Source organism: Lactuca serriola, chromosome 2 (genome assembly GCF_051521515.1).
Source record: "Lactuca serriola cultivar US96UC23 chromosome 2, Lser_US96UC23_V15, whole genome shotgun sequence".
Classification (NCBI taxonomy): Eukaryota; Viridiplantae; Streptophyta; class Magnoliopsida; order Asterales; family Asteraceae; genus Lactuca; species Lactuca serriola.
The window spans coordinates 93,347,557-93,370,834 of record NC_136409.1 but is presented as its reverse complement, the minus strand read 5'-3'; the positions used below and the strand labels follow the sequence as shown (position 1 = coordinate 93,370,834).

The following is a 23,278-nucleotide window of genomic DNA, read 5'->3' as shown; positions in this document are numbered from 1 at the left end:
GCTTCAAGCATGTCTACAGAATTATGCAACGCATCTATCTTAGCATTAAGACGTTTGTTATCAGAAATCAAAATATTTCGTTCGAAATAGGTGACTTCACATTTATCTTTCAAATAGATACTTTCATCGTTTGATATTACGAGTTCACACTCTAAAGACTCGATTTTCAATTTTTTATCCTCGAAACGTAACCTAAGGCGATTTAACTCACACTCCTTCTCACTCGCGTTTATGGCAGACTCATAGGCTTTATAGATGGTGTTCATATCTGTTTGAATTTGGGTTAGATATGGTTCACAGAGAGATAAGTCAAAATTATTATTAGAGATCATAGATTTTACCTGCTGAACGATGCTTCGACCTGGTGGATCGTTGGTCGCGATGTAGCAATAGTGAGGTTCAGCAACATCATCTTCATCTTCTGACCCAGAAAAGCAATACCCTTCATCACATTCAACCGTTTGTCTTGCCATCATACACATATTCCTTCCAGTTACCAAGTCATCATCATCCTCGGATGACCAATATCCTTTAACATCTCTTGAAACCGTTGTTACAAAGGCTTTTTCGCTTTCAGCCATCTCTTGTGCCTTTCGGACGTAGTAGGCAGAATCCTTGATTTTTGGTTTATGCGGAGCATCAGCCAGACAATCTTTAGCAAAATGGTTTGCATGTCCACACTTATGACACAAATTTTTTTTTGTCCGATTTGGAACTCTGAGAGGGTTCCGAAGTAGAGTTTGGCTTAGAGAGGTTCGATTTGTATGTAGGAGTATTTTCCGAAGAGGGTTTAGGTTCCGGAGTTGAGTATGGTTGATGATTGTTCTGGTGAGGAGCATGAAATTGGTTTTGGTATGGTTTGTAAGAAGGATTAAAAGGACGTTTGTACTTCATTGAGAGTAGAGCGAACTCCTGTTGGAAACGGAGTTTAGAGTCCATGGCTTTGGAATCATTAACAGGATAGATTTGTGTGGGTAAGGTAGGTGCAGATGTTTGAACTGATGGAACAATGGGTTTGAAGGGATCCGAAGTAGATGAGTTCAAAATGTTTGATTCAAAGGAACTGACAAGGGCAAGAGGACCTCCGGAGAGTTCCCGTATGGTTTGAGCAACATTTGACTCATGTCCTTGAAGTTCATCAAAAAGTTGATAGAGCTTCAACTTTTTCAAGGAACCATTGCTTTGAAGACAAGATTTTACATTTCCTCATCCTTTGCCGAGACTGTTTATGAATTTGAGATTGTACTCCAAAGCAGTTCAGACAATCCCATGAGTAGTCATGTTGTTCTCCATGATACGATAACGGTTGGAGGTTGAGGCCCCTGATTCACCAAGAGTGGTGGTGAAGGTGTCGAAGTTGTTGACAACCGAGGTGAGGCGCTTGTCTTTCATATTTTCCGAACCTTCAATCAGGTCCTGAAGAGTATCCCAAATTTCTTTGGCTGATTTGCATAGCTTGATGTGCTCAAAGAGTGAAGGAGGAACACCAAACACCATTTCTGAGAAAGCAACTTGATCAACATGCAGCTTCTCGATATCATCTGCAGTTAGAGGAGTTGGACGAGTTTCATCTTCATGCATGAGCTGAGCAGCTGCATCTCTTACAACTGTTTGTATAGGAACATGTGGACCTTTTGTGACGGATCTCCAGATTTCTTCACCTTTATCTTTGGCCAGTAAAAATCTTTCCATTCTAACTTTCCAGTGATCATATTCTTCCACAACTTGTAATGGGGCATGTGTAGGGTCACCCACACTATTTGCGATTTGCATTCAAATCATTTGTTGAGGATTAGAAGCAGCCATTGAAGTTAAGATATCTTCAAGCTAAAGTGGTATATAGAAGAACTTTTATCCTTAACACATAAATGGTTGAATGTCACACCCCGAAACCGATGGCGGAAACGTTCCGGGGCGGAGGACGTCCTGTAGTATCACAACCAATGTACATAGTAAGCGTAGTAAACACAACCATTACATTACATAGAAGTATTTACATTTGTTTGAAAAAAAGTTATACATGTTTATATATATATATATACATTCAAAATGAACAAAAGTAAAGACGAGACTGCTAAATGCTCCGTCTTCTCCAAAAGAATGCGGGGTACCTGTCTTAACGTTGACCTGAGAATACAAGTAGTTTTAGAAATATCAGCATAAAGTTGGTGAGTTCATAAGCGGTTTGTTTCTGTAAAAGAACAAGTTTCCTTTGGTTTTCTGTAAAAAATTTTATCCAAGAAAATCCCATATTTTCTTATAAGAAAAGTTTAGTTATCCGTTTGTTACCCAATCTGGTTAAGAATAGTTCAGTTATCCCAGGAAAAACCCTTATTTTCCTTAAAAGTTTATGATTGGTTATCGATTCGGATTGCAAGGTACAAGTATCTACCATACTTAAAGTGTTTGTGTGAAGTTTCCTGAAAGCCTGATTATCCTTGAAAAGTACATTAGATTTAACACGTATATAAAACTAATAAGTAAGTAGAAAAGTTTTCATAATCTAAATTGCGAGTTCCATAACCATACAATAGACTAGATAAGGCTCGGAATGGGGCCAATATCGTTTTATGACTTTTGTCACCCTTGGACCTTTTCGGTCAGATTGTAGCTAGCAGCCAGGTACGGGGTAGTCAATCCCGTATAGATCTATACACTCAAGTCACGTTCTCCCTCCAGGAGATTCTGGTTACAGGGGTAGTCCTACACTCTTGTATCTAGGGGGAGTGTTACCAAGGACGTGTCTCCAATCTTAAGATTAATGAATTTTAAAACTAGTCATTCACTCTCGTATCTAGGGGGAGTGTTACCAAGGACATTTTAAAAGTAATAATACGGAAAACTCTGTTTATTAGTCCTTCACTCTCGTAACTTGGGGGAGTGTTACCAATGACATTTTAAAAGTAATAATACCGAAAAATCCTGTTTATTAGTCCTTCACTCTCGTATCTAGGGGAGTGTTAACAAGGACGTTTTTAAAGTTCTAAGGTTCATGCTTTTAACAGTAATAATGTGGAAAATCATTTGTGAAATATAAAATATAACATTTTATAATGAGTTTCACAATTAGTATGAAAACTAACTCTGCAAGTTAAACGGTTGGTTAATACGGTTTCCAGTGTTAAAAGCATACGGAATATGAAACATTTCAATGAAATAATAAGTTTGAGTACAAGATTTCCTTGTACTTTTGCTTGTATTCCCCCTGAAAACATTGAAAAACACGGAAAAAGGTGTAGGGTATGAACTCACCAGTCGAGAAATGTGTCGGATAAGATGCTAAGTGTCAGTTCGGGGCTTGAATACACGCGGGGTTCCTATGTAATATGAAGAGATACATAATTGTATCTAATTAGACTTTGAACTACCAATTAAGTAAAACAATACACTCCGAGACGCGAAAACACTTTATTTCAAGTGTTATGAGTGATCCGGGATAGCATCTAAGGGTGTGTAGGGCCTAGATATGGAGTTTACTCTTCAAGAGTAAGAAGCCCTTAGGGGTGTTTACGGTCCAAAGACCATATCCCCATGAGTTTACGGCCGTAAACTCATGGGTGGTGTGTTCTTGGATGCTTAAAGGTCTTACAATGCACAAAGGAAGGTTCTAGGGTTGAATCAAAGGCTTAGGAAGTGATCGGGACTTGAATTGACCTTGAAAAGGAGTTTACGGTTTATGAAGGTGTTCTTGGTGAGTTTACTACCGTAAACACATGAGTTTACAACCGTAAACTCATGTTTGTCCATGATTCATGTGTTTTGGTGGTTGTAGGTTAAGCATACAAAGTTCTAGACCCAAATCTAAGCCATACAAGGTGTTAGGGGCACTTTTACACCCTTAAATGGTGTTTATGGTCCATGAATGAGGGTTTATGGTCCAAGCATGTTCTTGGGCCGTAAACTCATGTTTACTCCTCAATTGGTAAGATTTTGGTGCTCTAAGTCCATTCATGCAAGCCCCTAAGTCACATCTAAGCACTAGAAGTGATTTGGAAGGGTTTTAGGGCTCCAAAACCCCATTTATAGGTGTTCACGGTTTGGGGATGTTCCTGGATCGTAAACACAAGTTTTTGATGCATTTGGATGGTTTAAACATGAATTTGCATGATAAACAAGCTTAGTAACAAGCTAGGATAGATTACTTACCAATTTGAAGCTTGAAAGGGGTGTTTTGGATCAAACTCGAGTTTTAGAGAGAGAGAGTAGAGAGAGAAAGTTATGAGGTGGTGGTAAAAAGCTAAATTGAAGTTCACTCATCCTTTATATAACGCTTGAGCTTGTGGCCCGATGGAAATCTACCCGATACTGACGTTAAACGAGGCTTATGGTCGTACCCGATTTAGTTGTCGTAATTACGACTTAGTCGTAACTAAAAATTCTCCAATTAAAAATTTGGGATGTTTTAACGTGTTTTTAAATGGGTTTGGACACTCATGAGATCATAATAAAGGTCTCAATTTAATTAACTTATCCCAAAAGTTAACGGAAAATTTGGAATACAAACAATTTTATTTAACGGGAACGGTTTAAAATAACGGAATAAATTACGGGTTGTTACATTTAAATACCAAGGTAATCTCAAACCAATTATAATATGATCTTATGGATTCAAAGGACAACCACTCAAGCTCTGATACCAATTGAGAGAACAAAATCGATCTAATGTGCATGGACAAGGTTTGAAAACTCAAACCTTGAGTGAATGCTTAAGATCAATGTATGCTTACTAATAAATGTTCAAGTCAAGCCTGGAAAGACCAGTCAAGTCTTAGATAATAGATTCAGCAAATGATCAAGTCATTTAATGAACAATGAGAATAAATGATCAAGGTAAAGTTAATAAATGAAGAACAAGAAGAATGTTTGAAAGAAGATTGAAATAACTTAGTAAAGTGCCAAAAGTTGAATGAAAGATCCATTGTTGAAAGAAGATAGAACAAGATCGATCTAATGTGCATGGACAAGGTTTGAAAACTCAAACCTTGAGTGAATGCTTAAGATCAATGTATGCTTACTAATAAATGTTCAAGTCAAGCCTGGAAAGACCAGTCAAGTCTTAGATAATAGATTCAGCAAATGATCAAGTCATTTAATGAACAATGAGAATAAATGATCAAGGTAATAAATGAAGAACAAGAAGAATGTTTGAAAGAAGATTGAAATAACTTAGTAAAGTGCCAAAATTTGAATGAAAGATCCATTGTTGACTTGTATTGAATGCTCCTATAAATAGGAGTGATGGTTACAACGAATTAACTAGAGTGCTTACATAGGACTAGACAATAGAAATGTTTCTGACATTCTGATTGTCCAAATACAACAAAAGACTAAGTCCAATGAAATGTTACATCAATACAAAGACAAATATAATAAATGCACTAAGACAAAATAAAGTTGTTCCGGATTAGCATCCATTCCGGACATGAGAGTCATTCTGGAATGCCTTTATCTTCACATCGTCTTCTTTCCTGGTCCGGATAGGTTCCGGACCACTCTCCACTTCGGAACATACACACTTCGGAATGAGTATTTAGGATTGTTAGAGGTTCACTTTCAGGTTCCAACAAAAAGAAGAAAAATCTTTTTGGATTTTATATTTTTCAAAAAGAAAAACAAATAACAAAAAAAAATCTTTTTGATATTTTATATTTTTTAAAAGAAAGAAAATATTTTTGTGTTTTTGAGTTTTTCGAAAAAAAAACAAACAAAAAAAAACTTTTTGGGATTTTTGATTTTTCGAAAAGAATACAAATTAACGAAAATATTTTTGGTTTTTCCAATTTTTCAAAATTAAAGAACAAACAAAAAAAACGTAAGAATGTACCAAACAAACGAAACTTCTCTTTCCCAAATGTCGAAAACGAAGCGTATCGAAGCGATGAACATGAACATTAACCTCTGAATGGTTAATACTATCAGTCTCTGAATGAATCATTATTGCCTCTGAATCGACACTTTTGCATAACTCTTCGTTGTGATCCTTTCGAAATTAGTCCTGGAACAGAGTTTGCTTCAATCATCCCCAAACCTTGGAAAATTCTAACAAATGATTTTTCGTCCAATGGTTTTGTAAAAATATCAGCAAGCTGATCAATTGTTTTTACAAAATGACTTCAATGTTACCGTCTTCCACATGATCTTTAATGAAATGATAACGAAGTGAAATATGTTTGGTTTTCGAATGTTGTAGTGGATTATGACAAATGCGTATAGCACTTTGTGAATCACAATACAATGGAATCTTTTTCATATTAATCGCATAGTCACGCAATTGACTCTGAATCCATATGATTTGCGAAGTGCAAGCAGCAACTGCAACATACTCAGCTTCAGCAGTTGCAATTGCAACACATGTTTGCTTTTTCGATTTCCAACTTACAAGCTTCCCATCTAACAACTGACATCCTCTAGTTCTACTTTTTCTATCAAGAGTACATCCTCCCAGATCTGAATCTGAAAAAGCTTGGATGAAAAATGCTGATTTCGAAGGATACCACAATCCTAACGAAATTGTTCCCTTGAGATAACGAAAAATATTTTTCACACTAGTCATGAGTGGTTCTCTTGGATTTGCTTGATACCTAGCACAATTACATGCAGAAAACATGATATCAGGTTGACTTGTTGTAAGATAAAGCAATGAACCTATCATATTCCTATATAAAGTAAGATTAACAGCAGGCGCGTCTAACAAAGGTGTTAGCCTTGTTCCAACAGCCATTGGTACTCTTAACTTCGTGCTATTTGTCATTCTAATTTTTTCGAGCAAATTCCTGGTATATTTTTCTTGATTGATGAAAATTCCTTCTCTGCTTTGATGAATGTTTAAACCAAGAAAATTATTGATTTTACCCATCATGCTCATTTCGAATTGGCTTTTCATTAAACTTTCAAATTCACTAGACAAAGCAGGATCAGTAGAGCCAAAAGTAATATCATCAACATAAATTTGAACAAGCATTAGATGATTCCCAACTTTCTTTCGAAATAATGTGGGGTCAACTGATCCTTGTTTAAATTTCGATTGTTTTAAGAAATTGGTAAGAGTTGCATACCATGCTCTTGGTGCTTGTTTTAACTCATATACTGCTTTATCTAAAATGTAAACATGATCAGGATATTCTTCATTAATAAAACATGGAGGTTATTCAACATAAACTGTTTCTTCTAGTTCACCATTGAGAAAAGCACACTTCACATCCATTTGATAAACATCAAAGTCTTTATGAGCTGCATAGGCCAAAAATATTCGAACTGCCTCGAGTCTTGCGACAGGGGCGAAGGTTTCTTCATAGTCTATTCCTTCTTGTTGCGAATAACCTTTTTACTACAAGCCTAGCTTTATTTCGAACAATATTTCCATCTTTGTCTGTTTTATATTTGAAAATCCATTTTAATCCTACTATCGAAACATCTTTTGGCTTAGGGATTAGTCTCCAAACCTTGTTTCGATCAAATTCAGCAAGTTCAGATTGCATAGCAACAACCCAGTCAGAGTGTTCCATTGCAATTTTCACTGACTTTGGTTTTATTTTCGAAATAAAAACATTAAACATGCAAAATTCTTGATGAGTATTCAATACCTCATTCTTTTCACGAATTTGAGCTCTAGTCAGAACATCATCTTGTGGATTCCCAATGACTTGTTCTTTTGGATGATTTCTTGTCCACTTTTCCAATGGTGGATATGCAGGATCAAAGTCCAATGGTGCATCTTCGTATATTTCTTCATTTTCGGATCCTGCAACAGAATTATTATCATTTAGTTCATGAAATCCATCATTTTCATCAAGATTTATGGTTTCAGTATCATTATGCTCCCCCTCAACATAATTGTCATCCTGATGCTCCCCCTCGAAACTTTCATTTACTCTGCTATTCTCCCCCTCGAAAGGATGGTCCCCCTCAACATTCGAAGGAATATGCAAGTGCTCCCCCTCCACTCGTACCATCTAGCATACTTTCGCCATTAGCAGTTGTATCTGATGTGATTGTCGAATCATCAGTATGTTTCGAAGATTTAGGAGTTTGATTATCAGCAGCATTTACTTCAACATCTGCAACCCTATCTGGAACACCAAAAATTAAATCATAATCAAAATTAGATGAATTATAACTTTCAGACTCATCATTTGATTCATTAAGAATTGGTTTTTGTTTGAAATGTTTTTCAACTTGTTTCATGTAGTAACCGTTAAAAGTGAGATTAAACGTCTCTTCAACTTTTCATGTTCGTTTATTTAAGACTCTGTATGCAATTGAGTTATTTGAATATCCCAAAAATATTCCTTCATCAGCCTTAGCTTGAAATTTCGAAAGATTATCTTTGAGATTCATGATAAAACACCTGCAACCAAAAACATGCAAGAATTTGACATTAGGTTTTCGGTTATTTATGATTTCATACAGAGTTATATTAAAACGACGATGAATAAAGGATCGATTCAGAGTAAAACATGCTGTCAAAACTGCTTCTGCCCATAGATATTGAGGAAGATGCAGCTGCTCAGCTAATGCATGAAGATGAAACTCGCCCAGCTCCTCTAACTGCAGATGATATCGAGAAGCTGCATGTTGATCAAGTTGCTTTCTCAGAAATGGTGTTTGGTGTTCCTCCTTCACTCTTTGAGCACATCAAGCTATGCAAATCAGCCAAAGAAATTTGGGATACTCTTTAGGACCTGATTGAAGGTTCGGAAAATATGAAAGACAAGCGCCTCACCTCGGTTGTCAACAACTTCGACACCTTCACCACCACTCCTGGTGAATCAGGGGCCACAGCCTCCAACCGTTATCGTATCGTGGAGAACAACATGTCTACTCATGGGATTGTCCGAACTGCTTTGGAGTACAATCTCAAATTCATAAACAGTCTCGGCAAAGGATGAGGAAATGTAAAATCTTGTCTTCAAAGCAATGGTTCCTTGAAAAAGTTGAAGCTCTATCAACTTTTTGATGAACTTCAAGGACATGAGTCAAATGTTGCTCAAACCATAAGTGAACTCTCCGGAATTAAAACGACGATGAATAAAGGATCGATTCTGAGTAAAACATGCTGTCAAAACTGCTTCTGCCCATAGATATTGAGGAAGATTCGCATATGTCAACATTGTTCTTGCTGCTTCGCAAAGAGACCTATTCCTCCTTTCAACCACACCATTTTGTTGTGGTATATATGGTGATGAGAAATTATGCGAAATTCCTTTCTTAGTTAAGAACAAATCAAGCACTTTGTTTTTAAACTCGGAACCATTATCACTTTTGATTTTTCGAACTTTCTTCTTTAGGCTCGTCTCAATTTTCTTGATAAATTCGATCATTATTTGAGCGACTTCAGATTTTAACCTGAGAAAATACACCCAAGTGAATCGTGAAAAATCATCAACAATAACCAAAATGTATCGTTTCTTGTTGAGAGTTTCAACAGTTGAAGGTCCACAAAGGTCACTATAAAGAAGTTCCAACGGTTCAACAATTTCCGAATCTATGACAATTGGATGCCCTTTTCGATGTTTTTTTTCCTTGTTCGCAAGTTGCACATAAAGTATCAATGTCAAACTTTAAAACAGGTAATCCTCGAACAAGATCATCTACTATCAACTTATTCAGATTTCAAAAATTTAAATGAGATAAACGTCGATTCCATAACCAGCTAACATTAGACAAAGCTTTCGAAAGTAAACAAACTGAGGGTTTCCCAACAACTGGTTTGATGTCGAGAGTGAACATATCCCCATATCTTTTTTATTTCAGAAAAACTTCATTCATATCAACATTGGAAATGATACTTCCTTCTTTGTTAAGCACAACTTGATTGCCAGTGCCCACAACAAGTTATGAAACACTTATCAAATTATGTTGAAGACCTTCGACATAAGCAACACGATTTACAGTAAACTGTCCATTCGTTACTTTCCCATATCCTTTTACTTGACATTTATGGTTGTTCCCGAACTTCACAACACCTGTATTTTCCAAACTTCGAAAATCTCTCAAATTCTCCTTTCTTCCAGTCATGTGACATGAGCAACCACTATCAATGTACCATTTCTCATCATATTGCTCATCACACAGTACCTGCAATCATCAAAATAATTTAGGTACCCAAGCCTGTTTGGGTCCTTGGTTATTAGTTTGAAAAAGTGAATGAAATTTAGAACATAAAGCCCAATTTCGAACTTTGGTAACATCATCAGTTAAAGATATCGAAACATAATTTTTCGATAGTTTTGGACTTTCACTGACTTTCTTCGTATGTTTCTCAGTCTGCCTGTCCTTTGAGACTGGTTGCCATTTTTGAACTAGAGTATCTGATTCTTTCGAAGATGAACTTACAGATGAAGTATCATTCAAGTACTGTTCATAGGCCTTCTTGATTTGATGTTGAGAAAACTTTCCTGATTGATACATTTTCCCTTTTTCCTCAAGCCAATGATTGATGTTTTCTACCCCAGATGAACCTTTTATGTACGAAACTTTAGTGGCTTTGTGTGCTGATGGATTTGGAAAATCTGGTTTTTGTGGAGTAAACTTTATCATTCGCAAATGTTCGTTTGTCTGCAAATTTTCGAACATTGTCAAATTTTCGATCATTTTCAAATTTTCGAACATTGGCAAATTTCGAACATTCTCAAATTTTCGAACATTGTCAAATTTTCGAACATTACCAAATTTTTGAACATTCTCAAATTGACGAACATTTTCAAATTTTCGAACATTCTCAAAACGTCGATTTGTTCTATTTGAAGAAAAATTGTTGTGTTCGTTTGTTGGTGTTTGAAAAAATGAATTTGAAGTTGAAAACTTTTGTTGGCTTTTTGAATGAAAATTCTTTTGTTGATTATTTGGTTGAAAAGTCTCAGAATATGATGATTTTGAAAACTTCATTGATTTACTTTGAGAATTAGACGAAATTGATTGAGCATGATTTTTCTTTTTATCCAAACAAGTTGAAAACTTTGTTTGTGCAGATTTAGACAACTTGTTTTCGGACATTTTCTTGATTAGTATTTTTGATTGCTTTTCATTTGACACAACTTGCCAAAAAATTTCTTTCGAGCCTGTCTTTTTGAAATTGCTTTTTCATTTGAAAAAATTTCAACAAGTTCCTTAAATTCTTGAGAATTAAGTTTCACATTCTCATTTGTTTCATTAGATTCTTGTTTCAAAATCTCTTTTGTATTTTCTTGTTTTTCATCCCATTTTCGTTGTGGTTTTTGTCTTTGAAAAACACCAGAATTCTTTGTTAGATTATTTTCGATAGTGCTTTGGTTTGAAAAGAATCAGTCGTCTAATGGTTTCTTGTTATCTTCTTCAACTATTTTGTTGAATTCTGGTTTAATGTTTTCAACATTTCCAGTAGTGACAAACACGTGATTCGGAAATACAATATCATCTGAACACTTAAAATTTGGATACACAACAATATTTGTTTCCAAATAATGAGCACCTTTTTCAGGTAAGACTTTGTCGAAATTTTCAGTGTCTCCGAACACTTGATCAACAACAACTCGTGGAATGGATGTTTCATTCGAAAGATTCTTTTCTAACTCAGAATTGTTCGAAACTTCTTCTTCATTCTCATCATCACTACTATTCGTTTGCCTGTCTTTTACATTCACATGATCAAGGTCACAAACATTTGAAGTAGAGGGTCTATCAGTGTTATCCTCAACCATCGAATCATCACATATTTCTTTTCCTTTTGACTTAGATGTGACATTAATGACTGATAACTGAGAACAATCGATACTTTCCTGCTCCTCAATTTCACTGATTTCGCTAATACTATCAGAATTATCATCGATATCAGCAAAGTTAGATTGAGAGTCAAGTTTCGAATTCGCAGTTCTTTTCAAAATTTTGATTTGTTCACTTTTGGTCAAAGTTTCATTCACTATTTCAACAAGTTCATCAGATTTAAATATTCTTCTATTTTAACAATACCATAAGCAAATCGATTATCAGGTACTTTATCGAATTCTGCTATGGTTTTCTCATAATAATAAGACAAACTATTAACTTTCTCTCATTCATAAACAAGAAAAGGCAATAACTTCTTATGTTGTTCTTTGCTTATTTCAGATGAATGATGCAACGAAGTCAATTTAGTATACAATCTTTTTGCTGAATTACAATAAATGTTTCTTTGAGCAAGTAGCATTCGAACATCCTTATCTAGACATTCCCTATCATTATTCACATTATTCAATTGCAATTCAAGATACTCTACTCTGCTTCGTTTCGAATCTAACAGTTTTTGAGTCTCTAGCAACTGGATGTTCAGTTTCTTAGCTTCATTACTAGCAGACACCACAATTGTATCAAAGTAAGCAACAATATCATCGAAAACAATTATTTTAGAATCACAAGCTTGTAAAGGAATATTAAAAGATTGAAGTATAGGTGATTTATCTCCAGATTTGGTCATGAAACAGCGACCAGTCACCACTTCGTCCTCATCCTCTTCAAATTGTGCGAACATAACACCATGCGTCGGATTACGCATCTCTTCGTCATCAGATCCTGAAGACCAGATCTGATATGTGCCATCTTCCTCACCTTCTCCTCTTGCAACCAATGATATCCCTTTCGCTTTTGTACGTACCTTTTCCAGTTTCTCTACATAGTATGCTTCATCTTTGACCTTATTTTTTTTCTTCCTTGTTATGAAGCATGCAATCATTATTGAAATGATTTGCTTTGTTGCAATAATGACAGTCAATGCCCGAATCTCCCTTGAGTTTCTTCTCGCTTTTGGCTTCAGTTGCCTTCACATCATTCTTCTCAAATTTCTTCTTCTCCTCGCCCACAGACTTATTCACGAAACTTGCTTTCACATCTCCCTGCTTCATCTTAAGATTGAAAGGTTTCTTGAAAAACTTTTTAACTCGGTTGTTCGAGTAAATGCTATCACTTCATCATCATAATTCATTAGAAAGTCTTTTTCATCAGAATCAACTTTCTCATATGCTTCTTTCTCATATACTTTCGAAACAAGAGCTAAAGGACCTCCCAAGCTAAGTTTCGACTCTTCAGCCATCTCATTCACTTCACTTTCGTGAGTTTTCAACTGATTATACAAATCATTCAGAGATGAAGTATCGAAGCTTTGTTGATTCTTCACCATCATGCTGACACTTCTCCACTCCTTACAAAGTCCCATCACAAAAGTGAGATTGAACTCCATGGATGACCTTGTGATTCCATAACGATTGCATCTATAGATCAGTTCATTAAAACGATCGTAGTAAACTTCAATTGTTTCGTTCTCTTTTTGTCTGAACTCTTTCAGTTCCACAAGACACTACTTAACATAATTTATCTTCGTTTGCTCGCTTCCCTGATACTTTTCCTTAAGAGTATTCCAAACTTCCTTTGCAGTTTTACAACCATGGATGTAATTGTAAACAACATGTGGCAAGGCACCTCACAATTCTCTCAAACAACGCTTTTCATGGTTCTTCAGCTTGGTGGATTGTTCAGTAACTGCAGCTGTTGATCCAGATGTCCCAATATTTTGAACATTTGGTGGAGGTTGAACGATTCCTGTAATGTAGCTCCATAGTTCTTCGTCGAATCTGTTTAAGTAATCCTCCATTCAATCAGCCTACTAATCATAGTACTCTGGAATCAACATAGGAATCTTCGTAGAAGATCCTAACAGATGAGAAAATGAAGTCATCGTGTTATTTTGAAATTCGCCATTAACGTACGGATGAGATTTTTCAGAAAAACTTGAAGAAATTTGAAATTGGATGTATTATTTGATCAAAAACTCAAAATTGATTACTCAATTACACAATTCAAACACATAATCAAATCAAAACTGTAGATCGGAGATGATTTTCAGAATCTAACAGTGCAGAAACTTTTGAGACAAACTCACGACTCAAAAACTAGAGATTCAATTGAAAATTAGATCTTCACAGTATTGATTCCTGCTCTTATACCAATTGTTGAAGTGTTTAATCGAGTACAAGAATCAAATCAGAGTAAAACAATGTAATATGAACACATGAAGTTAATAAGATCTGGTTTTAGCTTGTATTACTTCCAATGAACACATGTACAAAAATGATAGTAAAACAGGGAAAAACTCTACTATCAACTCTATGTTCAACTCCTATTTATAGGAGGCTGAAAGTACAAAACGTACTAAAGCTAGACACTACGCTTCGTTAAAATATGCCTTAGCAAATACATAGAAAATATATGAAGTAGACAATTACACAAACTTCGACATATTACAAGACATTTCGACTCTACAGTTTGAATGTAAACATGAGGCTTCAGGTCGGCTGTCCAAACAATGATTTCGTAGAGATAAAATCATTTGCTAAATGGATTCTTAAAATCGGTGAATGTACTATTGGTGGCCCTAATGATGGTGAAGTTGAAATTTAATTTCCAGAAGATGTTACCGTTCCCTCTACGGGTGATCATATTCATTCAAATGCATCCACCATTTATTCATCCTTTCAAAACCATCTTGATGATCCTTCGTATTTTCAAGATAAAGCTATTTTGGTCTCTATAAAAGAAGAATTCGATGCTATCAATGACTATATTTTAGAATTGATGAAAGATGAAGGGAAAATGCATCTGAGTTCAGATTCTTTATGTGAGACCGAGGCACAAGATTCTTTTGAGGAATCAGTATACTCTCCAGATGTGTTGAATGGTTTTAAGGCTGCTGGAATTTCCAACCATAAACTTATACTAAAAAAAGGTGTTCCGGTCATGTTAATTCATAACATCGACCAAACCAAAGGACTATGCAATGGTACTAGATTACATATCGTAAGGCTTGGAAGACATGTCATTGAAGCCCGAATCATATCTGACAGATTTTTCAATGAGACTACTTATATACCTCGCATTAAGTTAACCCCGTATGATAAAAAAATTTCATTCCGTTTTCAGTGGAGGCAATTCCCCATAGTTGTTTGTTTCGCTATGACCATTAACAAAAGTCAAGGACAATTATTATCAAATGTTGGATTATACTTGCGTAGACCCGTTTTCACTCATGGTTAGTTATATGTAGGCATGTAGCTGTTTCCCGTGTCACAAGTAAAAAAAGTTTGAAGGTACTCATATGTGACGCGGAAGGTCGTTCGACTAATAAAACAAAAAACATTGTCTACAAAGAAGTTCTTCAACGATTATAGACATTTATCGATTTCAATATATCTTCTACACATCTCAATAATACCAATAATCATATATTTTTTTTAATTATTATACACTACCTATAAACATTTATATGTTTTGTTTATGTGTTCCCTTATAATCTAGTAATCTTATAAAATACTATATTTGACATGTTTTTGGGCCAAGGGAAGGACGGGATCTCTAAGGCTTAAAAAATGAAATGGGCCGTCGAACAATGGCCGTCGGCCCGTCCGATGCACCCGCAGCCGCAGTTAAACATGAAATAAAGAACCGACCGGCATAGTGGTGGTTACTCTCCACCCCTTTCTCTCTCACACACTTGCCAATCATCATTCAGCTTTTCAGCACTTTTTGTCACACACAAAACACAAATCACAAACATAGGGTTTTTTTTTAGGATCTCTTTTTCACTAAAACAATCAGAAAAACATCGATAAAAATGCCCTAAAATGGTGTCTGAGTTCTTCTGCTACTACTATTAGATATCATACCAACAAACGCCCTAAAAAGGTTTGTAAATAAATGACAAGGGAGGATCTGGATTGCTATATTATTCACTTGTGCTGTACAAGTTGCAACGAATCGCTTCAGATCACACTTGGTCCAATCAACACCTTTAGGTATGTGCTTACATGTTATTGGTTCTGGAGGAAATCGTCTCAGTTTATGCTTCTGTAGTTGTTTTATTTCTATGTTTTTTTTTAGTATTTTTTGGATTCCTTTTCCGTTTGTGGCAATATCTTGTTTAATTGGTAGCTCACGCTTTCAATACAGACATTGAATTCATTTTTAGTACTCATAGCAACAACTGGTAGCTCAACACTGGAAAAAGTATTGTAGTTTAGCTGGAAACATGTGATGGGTCGAGAAGTTGCTAACCTTTCTGTTTAAAGGACACAGTTGACGTTTAGAGATGTTGAAAAGCTGTTTAATCTGAAGAACTTGACTGATAGCTCATTTGTTGCTATTAATGTTTGCTTATCTTTTGGTGAGTAGATGGTTTGAGGTTTTTGTTGCTGGCATAAGATTTTAATTTTATGTAAAAAAGGCTCCTAAATCAAGTTCCCTTTAATATAATGAGACACCCGCACACAAACACACAAGATGGGACGATTTACTAGCCCTCATCATCAGAAATAGCCCTATAACACACAAGATGGGACGATTTACTAGCCCTCATCATCAGAAATAGCCCTATAAAGCTTGTTTAGTCTAGTACAATGTAACAACCGCGGCCTAAGTCCTAAAAGCTTGGTTTAAAAAAGTGTGCCTGGTGTGCTATGCGCAATTAAAAGCACTCTGAGAAAGCTCATGTTAATTGTCAAATATAAAGTAATCTATAGACTCTAGAAGAAAACATTTTTTTTTAAAACCAAACCTAATAGATTTAAAGTCTGAACCACTTTTTAGAAAATATGATATGATTTAAAGCCTAATAGATTTACCAAGTATTCTGAGAAGTTCTTATTCTTCATGGTGAAAATGCCTTTTCTAATTATTTATGAGATGTTCTAGTTTCAAGTTTGGTTAGGCACTTAACAAAAAAGACAGGGATAAGTTTTGAAAGTGCTACTAGTTTACTATTCTTCCAACCCCCACCCCAAGATTTACATCTCATATGATGCTCTTGGATCGGGTTGAAGAATAACCCTTTTGCAGAAAAATCGGACGATGATGCATCAACCGTTGTAAACTTCTATTAATTTGATTATCAAAGTACAAATGATATTAAAATTTTAATTCCTGTATCTAAACTAATTTACATAATTAGTTTTTGTGTACCACCAAAACTAACACCTTAATGTTCCATCTACTGGTCTGGTTATTCTCTACTTTCTTGATTAAGCACAAGAGATACAAGAGAGTTTTGCTGTTTCTGCTGCAAGATTATCCATATTTATATATATAAGGCTTGGTTGCTTGGTGTCGATGTTGATGTTGTTTCTTTTTGACTTAGTGGATGTTTGGCTTAGCTTTTCAAGTCCAAAAGTCCTTTTCGAAAAAGAATAAAAAGCAAAAGATGTTTGACAAAGTTGGTTTTAAAAGTTACTTTTGGAGTTTTTATACATGAAAAATGAACTTTTTGGAAAAGTTAGGAAATCCTAACTTTTTATAACTTTTCCAAAAAGGACTTTTGGGCTTTTAAAAGCTAAGCCAAACACCCCCTTAATGGACTTAATGAGAATATGACGTGGGTGTTTTTTTTACCTAATGTAGAAAGAATGACTTAATAGAGAAAGTCAAGACTTTCCCATTAAGTCTGAACTTTTTACCAATTTGCCCACATTTATTTCCTCCTCTCACTTATTTCCCCAAGGTTGGTGTTTTTAGTTTCTCAAATATTTGTTAAACATCATTTATCCCGACATCACATGGTACAATGCAGTATTAGTATATTGTTTTGCTTACTTTATGAAGGGATCTCATCACCTACTTCCTAACTAGGGAATTGCTATAATCAAATTCTAATCTAGAGAGCTTTGTTTTTAATACCTAGATGGACAAGATATGGCAATATTGTTATTTGTTTCTTACTATTCTCTCTCCATCCCAAGATAAATGATATTTTTTGCATAGACATAAGAAATGGCTTATTTTTTTATTTTTTATTTTTATATAGCTCACCGCAAGTCACTATATATCAGAATCGAAAATCATTTTCTTGATGGAAAGATGTGCATACACACACACACACTCATATATATATATATATATATATATATACATACATACATATATATATATATATATATATATATATATATATATATATATATATATATATATATATAGTTAGGTTCAAATGTTTTCACTATCTATTGTGTGCATGTATGATTAATTCTGGACCAATCATTTTAGTTATTTTAAGAAAGTAATTAATACATATTAAATGCTGAAGATGTAATTAATATCCATTATATCTTCAACATGTAATATGCATTAATTACTTTTTTAAAATAACTAAAATGATTGGTCCAGAATTATATATATATATATATATATATATATATATATATATATATAGAGAGAGAGAGAGAGAGAGAGAGAGAGGTAGGTTCAAATGTTTCTCACATCTATTGTGTGCTAGAATGCACCAATAAGAATTGAGTAAACATTAAATGTATATTAAATTATATCCATATTTATAATTCATTTTTATGGAAACTAATTTAATTCGTCATTAATGTCAATAATAATATTCTTTCAAAATGAATTCATATATAAAATAATAAGAGTGTATTCTAGGAGAACGAGAGTATATTCTACTAGAATACACCCTTATTCTTCATATTTCATGCAACTTTATTGTATTTTAAGTGAGTGAGTCCTGAAATAATGTTATTGCTGACATAAAAACCTAGATATGAATTCATTATGAAAGAATGTTATTGCTAACATTAATGACGAATTTAATTAATTTCCATAAAGAGAAAATTATAATTATGGATATCATTTAATATACATACAATTATGGAAACCATTTAATATCTATCATTATTTAATTAAATAATAATATAGTTTTACTAAATTCCTATTGGTGCATTCTAGCACACAATAAATGTAAAAAACACTTTAACCTAGCCCTATATATATATAGAGCTTCTTACACATATTTTATTGTCTCTGAGCTGTCGATGAAATTTCTTTTTACAGATCGAGAACGTTTTTGCAGTATTCATGTTGCCGGAGGGGTAGTTAAGCTATGGATTGCATCAAGGCTGCCACTCTTCTGAAGGGTTCGTTTTTTAATAATGAAATTTATTATTAATGACGTCATTCTGCCTAATTCTATCATGGGCAACATTTATATAAGCTTTAGACTGGAGTAGGGTTAAATGTGAGAAGTAGCAGTCTGCTTTCATTGATTTATTTATTTATTTATTTATTTTTAAATTTTATTATAGCATCATACTTCCACTTCTTCCTATTACAGCATTATATTCTGAAGAATACTACCCAGTTATAGCAATGTCTTTGAATACAAAGCCACTTTAAGTTAATTGGGTTGATGTTTCAATGTATAGTGTCCAAGTAAGAAAAAAAGTTGAAAGTATCAAAGTACAATGCTATAGTTGGATAAATTCTTCAAACAACAATGTTAACAATAAAAAGTCGCACAAGTACAATGTTGTAATAGAAAGAAATGCAAAAACAAATTAGAGTAAGTTGCTATCTAACGAAATTTGGCAACTATTTGCATGCAGGATCTTTGTGGTTTCACCTGTTTCTCTTGACTATCTGTTCATCCAATTTGTTATATGTAATATCAGAGGAGAAGCTACCTCCCAGTCCCACGTCTACGTCTCAACTAGTTAGCCTTCCTAGCTCTGGAATCTTTGAGCCTATAGAAATATCACCTTCAGTTTTACCACATTACCCCTTTCTGGGGAAAACTTTGCCACCCATGTACCCTGCCTTCCCAAAGACATACAAACCTGTGTTAACGGGCAAATGCCCCTTTAATTTCTCTTCCATTTCAAATATCATAGAGAAAACAGCATCCGATTGCTCTCAACTTTTAGCACCACTGGTAGCAAACGTGATATGTTGCCCACAATTTGGTAGCTCACTCCACATATTTCAAGGCCATTTCACTAAAAGTTCGGATGTTTTAGTCCTAGAAAATAGCACCGCTGATGACTGTTTCTCGGATATTGTGGAAGTTTTGGGTAGCAGAGGTGCAAACAGCTCTGTTTGTTCTTTCCAATCATCAAATCTAACGGGTGGTTCGTGTCCTGTGAAGGATGTAAATACGTTTGAGAGGACAGTAAACACGAGCAAATTATTGAGTGCTTGTAGTGTGATTGATCATCTTAAGGAGTGTTGCAGATCGGTATGTCAACCCGCAATTGCGGAGGCTGCATTTCAGATATCTTCATTGGCATCCAATTCCGATAATACTCATGTATTAAATGACTGCAAAGGAGTTGTCTATTCATGGCTTTCAAGGAAACTTCCATCCGAGGCTGCGGATTCTGCTTTCCGGTTATTGGCTGCGTGTAAAGTTAACAAAGGTATCTTTCCTTTTCTTATTCTTTTTAACAATCTACTCACACCAAGGAAGGTTATGTATTCTCACCTACTTGCCATGTAATGTTGTCGATAAATGACATGTGTATATACATATACATATAATTATATATACAAAGGAAATAAATAAATTAATGAAAAATTGTGAAAGGTTAGGACTTAATGAGGAAAACATCCTTATTTCCTTGACTTTCTCTATTAAGTCATTCGTTCTGCATCAAGTCGATATATATATATATATATATATATATATATATATATATATATATATATATATATATATATATTAATCATCTCATGTCAAGTAAAAAAGATGCAACACCTTACATATTGATCTCAAACTGTTTGCCTTCAGGCCTTAATGCTTCATTGACAGCTGGATAAATTGTTTGTCTGGATAAATGATGTTTAAAGCATTATTTTGTGAAATGGGAGGAATAGTAAATGAGGGGAAGTTTGTAAAAGGTTAGGACTTAGGACTTAGGACTTGATGAGGAGTGCCTCTTTTTCTTGACTTTCTTTGTCAAGCCATTCTCTCTACGTTAAGTCCGACTCACATATTGCTTTGCCTGATTAAGTCATGTCTTTGTTATGTCCTAAAGTGAAAAAGAAAGTACAAATGTTATAAGTGGTTAGATTTTCAAAAGAATGTTATAACAGAAAGAAATGTAAGTTAGATGCTATTTCATAATAAATAATTGGAAATGCAGTTTGCCCTTTGGAATTCAAGCAGCCAGTTGAGGTGATAAAAGCTTGTCGAAATTTGGGTGCCCCCAGTCCGTTGTGCTGTAGTTCATTAAATTCTTACATTGCGGGAGTACAAAGGCAAATGTTAATTACAAACCAACAAGCAATAATCTGTGCATCCGTTTTTGGATCAATGCTACGCAAAGGTGGAGTACTTACTGATGTTTATGAGCTTTGTGATGTTGACTTGAAGGATTTTAGTCTACAAGGTAAATAATTCTTACTTATATAATAAGCAAGCAGAAGCCTACTTCCTACTTATTTTTTCTGTGTCTCATCTTCTGCTTTTCTGTATGCAACTTTGACTTTTGGTGAGGAAGCAGCTTATGGAGAAGAAGGTGACCACCTTAAACCCTACCCCTATCCTTACTCTTCTTTTTATTTTTTGTACTAGCATATCTATTTTCTGAAATGGAAAACAAAGCCTTTTTAAATAGCTGCAAGTTTTGTTGTTTGGTTTTTAAAGGGTTAAATGCAAGAAATAGCAGATAGATTATAATGAGATAGATTTTTTAAAGCATACTAATAAGAAAAAAACTTGAAATTATAATGAGATAATTTGGCTATAAGAAATAAATTGAAAGTACCATAGAGAAATGACATTAGGATGCTACAATAAACAAATAAATGAAAAGTATGTTGCTGTTTCTAGCAATTAGCCCAAAAACTAAAATGAAATAGTGGGGGTGGTTTGGTTTTTTGTTTTAAAAAAGAAAATAAACCTTGATTGATGTTTTATACTCTTTCTAGTTTCCATTCCACTCCAAGTAGCTATGTTATTAAATACATACTTCTAAAATGCTTCTTGTTATTATATGTTATGAAACGCAACAAATATCTTCTTCATGCTTTCATGGATTATGACTCAAAAAGTCTGTATTTAATAGATATCTTTGTTGCTGTATACAACCTGAGTATCGAATAACAAAAAACATTGAAAAGCTGACACCACCACCAAAAAAAAAGACTAAACTATTTTTTGGGGTTAAAGCCAAACTTTTTCTGTTTAGTGTATGTTTTAAGTTGAATCTGTGTATCAGTGGTTTTTTGGGTGCTTTTACAGTTTATAAAAATATTGGGTTGGAAAAAAAAAGTGGGTCAACCTGTTTATCTAACAGAACAGAACAGAACAGAACTCAACAGGTGGGGCTAAATGTTTAATTAAACATTGACAGCCAAACAGGTTTGGTTAAACCCTAAACCCAAGTGATTAGCTTAAACCTTAGGCAGGAGTAATCAATTAATTTAGGCAGGGTTTAGTTTATGTGGAAGATGGATGATATAAATATAAATACGAATGCAGCAGGGTGTCTACTTAGAAGCATGCCTGCAGACGTGGTGTATGACAACTCAAGCGGGTTCAGCTTTACATGTGACTTGAGCGACAATATTGCTGCTCCATGGCCTTCTTCATCATCTATGGCCTCCTTCTCTCTTTGTGCTCCTGGTAAGTAAAGTAATCATCAATCCACTAAATACACTGCCAAAGCCAATGAGAAAAAATAAAGAAAGATCCAGTAGTAGCAGTGTACTGTGGGAGTTTCAATACCAATGTCGATTGGACTCCTTGTGTATTTGTGGGTCCCACACCCACACCACACCTACTGGATTTTTACATCTCAAATTAATTATGCAACATGTGAAATGATACATAATATCTAATCTTTGGCAGAGATGTCATTGCCTGCACTACCAACATCACAGACGGAATATCCTGGTGAGTACCATACGCACTCCAGTCATACTCATACATAACAATATAACATATAATAAATGTGTTCTACTATTACTCAATTTAAATGTCTGAAGCACCACATCCTTGTGTACCAAACTGCTGCCTATAACTAGCTTACTTTAATTCTAAAATTATACTACTAATTTCAATGTGCAGGCTGCAATGGGTTTCTTTTGGATGTGCTCATATTCATGTTTGTGCTTTTTATAGTTCCTTTGAACGATTAGATGTAGGTGAGGTGAGAGAGTTTGACTGGTGGCAAAGTAGATGTATATTTTGAGAATGATTTTCAATGTATAGTGTGTTCATTTATTATTGGTTTGGTTCTAGTGAATGTTATATGTGGTTGGTATATATAGATCATCTTTTTGAGTCTGGTGGCAAAAAATGTTCATCTCATGATCCAGCTCCTCTTATACTTTGTTTGACATGCATTGTAGTCTGATATACAACCTATAAAGGATGGAACATAGACTCGTTTTTGACCTATTGTTTGTTCAAAAGACATACATTTCCTCATCCTCATCATTATGTTAAGTTGTTTAATCAAGGGTTTGAGCGATCAAGAGGGTTGTGATTCTCGTCCAG

At 34.6% G+C, this 23,278-nt stretch overlaps 1 protein-coding gene across 5 annotated transcripts; it reads left to right on the top strand.

The window, feature by feature from the left end:
* The first annotated feature begins 15,453 nt into the window (after nucleotides 1-15,453).
* LOC145086505 (GPI-anchored protein) lies at nucleotides 15,454-23,062 on the top strand. Of its 5 annotated transcripts, XM_079024280.1 has the most exons (9): nucleotides 15,454-15,797; nucleotides 15,952-16,165; nucleotides 18,832-18,914; nucleotides 19,383-20,192; nucleotides 20,919-21,164; nucleotides 21,276-21,293; nucleotides 22,259-22,402; nucleotides 22,628-22,672; nucleotides 22,847-23,062. In XM_079024280.1, exons 3-9 carry the CDS (start codon nucleotides 18,881-18,883, stop codon nucleotides 22,915-22,917), a joined length of 1,368 nt encoding a protein of 455 aa, XP_078880406.1. In that variant the 5' UTR covers nucleotides 15,454-15,797; nucleotides 15,952-16,165; nucleotides 18,832-18,880; the 3' UTR covers nucleotides 22,918-23,062. The 5 variants fall into 5 exon arrangements, with proteins under 5 accessions (XP_078880406.1, XP_078880410.1, XP_078880409.1 ...); XM_079024284.1 differs by lacking the exon at nucleotides 15,952-16,165 and having other exon boundaries at nucleotides 21,279-21,293; nucleotides 22,262-22,402; XM_079024283.1 differs by lacking the exon at nucleotides 15,952-16,165 and having other exon boundaries at nucleotides 22,262-22,402.
* The last annotated feature ends 216 nt before the right edge of the window (nucleotides 23,063-23,278 follow it).